The sequence below is a fragment of the Opisthorchis viverrini genome, assembly GCF_000715545.1.
Source record: "Opisthorchis viverrini unplaced genomic scaffold opera_v5_7, whole genome shotgun sequence".
Classification (NCBI taxonomy): Eukaryota; Metazoa; Platyhelminthes; class Trematoda; order Opisthorchiida; family Opisthorchiidae; genus Opisthorchis; species Opisthorchis viverrini.
In genome coordinates, this window is record NW_008751663.1 from 3,778,924 (window position 1) to 3,785,173 (window position 6,250).

General features: G+C 45.9%; 1 protein-coding gene across 1 annotated transcript in view; it reads left to right on the plus strand.

The window, feature by feature from the left end:
* Window positions 1-335: 335 nt before the first annotated feature.
* Window positions 336-6,250, plus strand: part of T265_00750 (hypothetical protein) — a gene marked incomplete at both ends in the record, with an annotated part of 19,108 nt that continues 13,193 nt past the window's right edge. Inside the window, 9 exons of the mRNA XM_009164599.1 lie at window positions 336-395; window positions 432-531; window positions 567-634; window positions 685-773; window positions 808-976; window positions 1,016-1,212; window positions 1,456-1,579; window positions 4,020-4,183; window positions 4,593-4,687. Coding sequence (XP_009162863.1) covers window positions 336-395; window positions 432-531; window positions 567-634; window positions 685-773; window positions 808-976; window positions 1,016-1,212; window positions 1,456-1,579; window positions 4,020-4,183; window positions 4,593-4,687 — 1,066 coding nt within the window. The remainder of the gene's footprint in view (window positions 396-431; window positions 532-566; window positions 635-684; window positions 774-807; window positions 977-1,015; window positions 1,213-1,455; window positions 1,580-4,019; window positions 4,184-4,592; window positions 4,688-6,250) is intronic.

A 6,250-nucleotide genomic window follows, 5' to 3' on the forward strand; every position in this document is an offset into this window, starting at 1 on the left:
TTGCGCGCCTATTAAACGAAGGCTGGTTGTTTGTGGAGTGTAAATCATTGGTTTTTGAAAATATTGTATAAATCGGTAGGCAAACAGGACCCAGAATAATAATACAGATCCTGTCTGTATTTATCCCTAGTGACCGAGTGCTGGGGGTTGAGTCCCTAGGAATACCTGTGTAAGGTTGGACCGTATTTTTTCGACAGGAGTCTATCATGTGGCCAATTACCGCACAGCAACGCATTCGCGGCTTTCAGCACTCTTCTATCCGTTTTTGTTCCTTTCTCCGCAAAAACACGTTCTTTTCCCCGTTTAGCCGAATCCGGGCTCTTTAGTCCCTTGCTATGCAAACCATGGTTCCCGAGGTGGAGAAAAAAATTGAAGAATGGCTCAAGTGGGATAAAGTAAGATTGCAAATCTTTCTATGCCCCTTCCGATAGAACGAGGTGACACGTTCAGAAATCGTTCGGTTGAAGAATGCTGGTGAGGTAGAAAAACTAAAGGGATTGTTACTGAACCGGATGGAATTCGGGACGGCTGGTAAAGTCGCCAGTTCTTATTTATCTGTCTTCCAGGTCTTCGGGCTCGCATGGGTCCCGGGTACAGCCAGATGAACGATTTGACGATAATCCAAACCACTCAAGTAACCTTTAGAATCGAAAATCTTTAACCTTGATACTTCCCCGACATCAGGGTCTACTGAAGTATGCTCGTACCCAATTTCCTCATCTCAAGGAAAGCGGAATAATTATTGGGTACGATGCCCGGCATAACAGCAAAAAGTACTCACTTCCTCAGTAATCCTACTGAATTTAGGTGGGCGAAATACCTTGCCAACATATTCTTAAATGGTGGATGTCTTGTCTATCTATTTCGTGAAAATTATCCAACTCCATTATTGGCCTACGGGGTTCGACATTTCAAAACATGTCTTGGTGTAGTTATCACGGCTTCACATAATCCAAAAGAGGACAATGGATACAAAGTAGGTTCCCTATTGATGTATTACTCAGCGGTGTGTCAGGTCTATTGGGACAACGGGTCACAGATCATCAGTCCCCATGACAAAGGCATTTCTCAGTGCATTAATGAGAGCTTGGCTCCCGAGGATGCCTCTTGGAACACCGAAGGCGTCGAAACGCATCCACTGTGCCGTGACCCAATGCCAGAGATAATTGACACATACTGCCGGCTGCAGAAGGAACGAGTCTGTTTCACACCGTAAGCTACCTTATGTACTCCTAGGTTGGCGTTCCTTATCATGTAATCTGCGGATGCTGGGTACTAGTTGTATTTCGGCAAACATTCTCCTTAGGCTTAGATGTTAGGTTTGAATGTTTGGACGTATTTAGTTAGCTTTCACAGGTCTCCAGTCATGAACACTTTAATGCCAGTTATAGTTTCTCTAAATCAGTTGGCTTTTTCTTCCACCCATTCTCGTTTGCCCGAACTATCCTTTTGTAGCGAAGAGAATCCAAAGTGTAAAATACAGTTTACCTACACCGCTATGCACGGAGTTGGATGGGACGCGGTCAAACGTATCTGCCTCAGCTTCGGGTTTGCTTCTCCGTTGCCCGTTCTTGAACAAGTGAGTGAATGGTGTAGTTTTAATAGCTAACCTTTGTGCCTTGACAGGTGATCATTAAGCACGCGGGTACAATAAGTAAATGGTTGGGGGCATTATCATGCAGATCTGATATTTACCATCGCTGTACGATTTCACTATCTCAGACCTCAAACTGCAATCACACCCTTCTAGGATAAACTGCGTCCTAATATGCACTCGGTGGGCATCAGCGGTTTTACTCGTCAGATCTAGTAGCTGAAATAAATCACGGGTGGAACGGGTCATGCCCTGCTGCCAGCGAGTCAAACTTCATCTGGTTGCAAAAACAGTCGACCCTTCAGACATCGGCATCACATTATTTGGATGCCAAGGGGACAATTTAAGGCAAGTAAACACTTAAGAGAGGGATACTAGACGGCCCGAAAACTCAAGGAAACCATACAGCCAGTGGAGCAGGATGCAGACAGTGATGATGTTACGAAGAACAGAAATATATCTTGGCACTATAGTGACTGGCATTTGGGGTAGAGGGTCATCTGAACAAATATTCTGGAGTGTTTGTGCCGCAAGGTCGGATTCGCGAAGACTGATCCAAATGTGACCCCAGAAGTGGATGCCATGTAGTGCATTCAGATAGAAATTTTCCATATTTGACTTCACATCAGATGACGTGCCAGGCTGTAGCGTCAGTCTGGGCATGGTGAAGAAACCAGTGCTCGTTTGCAAAACTCGCCTTCAGGTTTCCGGATGTGATCGTCGGAGTAGTGCGTTGTGTGTGATAGTGGGTTTTTAGAGTATTCATTTACGTCACTGTGGTTTGAACAATCTTCCCTATTTCCTGGCACAATTGTCCTGGTGAGTCCGCACCAAAACGAGAACACGACTCCAATTTCGCGTTTATTAAAGCTCGTTTGCAGTGCCGGGATTTTAGCCCCGGACATCGTACCTGCGAGGCGGGCATGTTACCAGTAGTTCAACAGCGCACGCTAAAAACGCTCATATGACCAGGTCTGAAAAGGTCAAAATATTCACATATGAGTGATACACTGGCGACGAGCTCTAGTGAGAGCGGAACTTGAATCTTTGTGTTCTACCTGTGTGTTACCTGGGTGACTTAGGAGATTGATGGAACTTAATCTTTCATGTTTGATAGTCTAAGTACTTTAGTGAGAAATATCAGGGAAGAAGACAAAGTACACCGGATGAAGATAGGCTATATTGCGAATGAACCGATAGAAGAAAATAGCGCTGCGGCTCAGTTGGCTATAACAGAGAGAACATACAATGTGGATGAAATATTACAAAAGGTCGAGTTGTTCGGTAGGACCTGACCGTCCTAACACTTTGGTGTGGAGACACCGGAATAATTGCATGGAGGGAGGACCCTTTAAACGAGAGTGGTATTGACACACATTCTGGAAAACCCAAAATTAACTGCAAATAATCAAAGGTTGTCCAGCACGTTTCAAATGCCCATCTGCCTAACTGGAAAGCTCTGACAGGCGAGTCACTTAGCCGACACAAACAGAAGCCGGGCAAAACCAGTTACATTGAAGTGGCTTTCTGACTTTTGGAGTACTAAACTAGCGCTCGACACCCACTGAACCGGACAATTTGTCGAACTCCCGAACCCATGAGATATGGCTTGCATTCAGTTTTTCCATAGACCTAACACACTACTCACGCGGTTGCTGGGAACTCTTATAGCCCATGACCGGCCTCGCCCTTCTTTGGGCTGATCAGGTAGGCGCTATCCCCGAGTTTCCGTCAATGTTTTCTACTTGAATGGGAGTAAAGCATCGGTGTTGAACACTGATGTCATGCTGTCGATGATGATGATGATAACGATAATCTACTTGAACCCAAACTGAACGAAATCCAACAACTACACTCATTTCCTCGCCCACTTTGTTTTCGCGGGAGACTCGCTTGACTCCCAGCCAGCTCCGTCTTTCATGGTATGTTTCTTCAACTGAATTGTCGCACCAATCCGCCCCATGTTTCCGCCGGTACGACATTCGAGATATCGCAACACCATGTATAGGCTAATTTCTACCGTTTTGATCATCCTCGCAGTGGTAAGTTATTGAATCAGGCTACCCAAGTCAGCTATAATGAACTCGTCTTTTCATGTGGCGAAGAGGCAGTATTTATACGTCTCGAGAAGTGCACACTTCTGTCTTGGAGCCAATACAATTTTGAAGTGATGGACAAAGAAAGTGATCTTTACGGCTCGCATATATACATTCGCAGATTTCTGGGTTTCGAAAAGGAGTGGGTTAACGGGTGACTCAGGTTTCGTTGCTGGTGTTACTTGGTCATTGGCTTTGTATGTTTTCTAAAACGATACATGTGGCTCACAGGGAGTCGGTTGGTACTGTGACTGGGTTGGTCTCCGTGTCCTACATGATCGATTGCTGTTGATTAAACTTTGACTGCTCTTCGAATGCCTTCTGGTCAGATAACTCCAGATCCTGAAATACCCACGGTGAAATATCCGAACCCAGAAGAGGGTCGTTCAGCTTTGAGTATGGCGATTGCGCGCGCTGATTCAGCCAATTCTCCGGTCATTTTGGCAAATGACCCCGATGCGGACAGGTTGGCAGTGGCTGAGAAACAACATAAGTACGTCTTTACACTTTTGAGTTTTGGTGGTCCGTACTCATTTTATACTGTTCCGTTTTGGTCAATTCCTTTTTCTTAAACAAAACTAGCTCAGGTGTGCCATCGAAGTTGATCACGAATTCACAACCATGACATACACATGGTCGTCTGTGAGCGCGTGTCAACGTGGACACTGCGTTTATCTGTTCGGTTCCTTGCCGACGTTTAGTGTCTCCTCAGTTTTCAGTCTGCTAATTCGCGTGCACGCCCTTGCTATGCTTACGATTGTCTCTAGTGGCATACTTTTCTGATATCTTATTCCTGTTAGGTGAAAGGTGAAATACGCATATAAAGTTGATTATTGACAAGCGGCTCGCCTAATATGGCATTTTTTAATTTCATCACCATCTTCGAACATCTGGTTTTTCAGTGGAAAGTGGAAAATCTTCAATGGCAATGAACTGGGTGCCATGTTTGGCTGCTGGATCTGGTCACAATGGAGAAAACGCAATCCAGACGCTGATCGTGAGTTTCATAGGTCTGTGGACTGTTCTGTTTGTGTTGTGTTTCCCGGGAAATTTTTTAGTATTAGTGGGATATCCAACTCCTGAGAGTGTGACTCGTACTGCAGATCTCGATCGACCTGCATTGTCTTTTATTCCTCCTCTGGTGCAATTCGGTAGGGTCATTCGGTGAGTCTGTTCAACCTGGTGGAGACTTCCAATGCCCATCAACTTGGTTCAGCTCCCGACTACACTACATTTACACTCACGTCTATCGTCCTCAATGGGTCGCTACTGTGACTCCTCATTATTTCGCAGGATAGCATATTCGCACCCTCATCCAAACGCGAGATGGCCCAAGTGGTTAGAGCGCGAATTCACTAACCGGAAGGTCCGTGGTTCGAACCCGACCTCTGCCACTCGACTTCCTCTGTCTAGGCTTGGGCAACCTGGCAGTATCCCAGCCCTCGTGCCTCCTTCGTGTGGTATGGCAGCTAGGCACCGGAAGGGTGCTACAGCTGAACGCTTTTGTGTTCAGTCCAGCTTAGTTGGCATCAGTTCTACTAACCAGGCGTGTGGGATACACATACATGGCTTGGAAAACGAGGGAGTTGAGGGCCAGGTCATACGCATAAGAAGTCCAAACAGAAGGTGGTAACGAAGTTGGTCAAACTGGAGGGTTGTCACGAAACAGATTAGTGAGTTGAAATGGGCACAGCCACCACCATCATCACTGTCACCAGTAGAAGACGGCTACATCAATAACTACGGGATAATTAGGTAGATCGAAGTCACTTGTGGTTGTAGACCGAAAAAAGTTGTACCGTTAATTAACTCAAGAAGCTTAAGCTTGTGGCCACTCGGGCAAATAACACCATCATGCAAAAAGACTTCCCCGCACTACACACACCCAAACACACGTGTGTACGACCAAACAAGTCATGCGCAAAGCTCATTAGGGAGAGTAATTAACAAGAGTATAGGTAGGTAGGTGTAGATTGTCTAAAATACACGTGGATGGTAGGGCGGAGGAGGGTGGTATGCATAGAGTGGATGCGCACATGGCCTTGTCAGTTTAATTAAACATCACACTCCTCAATTACGACGATACATCTCATTACGCCGTGGCTGCGTAGGTGTAGATAAAATACACGTGGATGGTAGGGCGGTGGAGGGTGGTATGCATAGAGTGGATGCGCACATGGCCTTGTCAGTTTAATTAAATTAAACACTCCTCAATTACGACGATACATCTCATTACGCCGTGGCTGCGATCGTGAGGATGATGATGGTTATGCTGTGGCAGAGGGACACTACAGTCAACCAGATGAGTTTAACGTAAGGGGCTGCCAACGCAAACTAGTGGAATATGGAGCGCCAGACTAAAGATTAGTTTGTTAGATTGGGACATTTCAAGGTCGAACAGAAGGGATTGTCCGCGGCGATGACGCCAATATTCCAGGAAAACTAGGGCTCTCATGCACCAAGAGTCGTCCAAGCTTCGGCTAGTCAGAATATCATGCTGAACGCCGTGCTTTACCAGTAGAAGGACGGTATCCGTTTGTCCACGTGTAGGTCTATGATA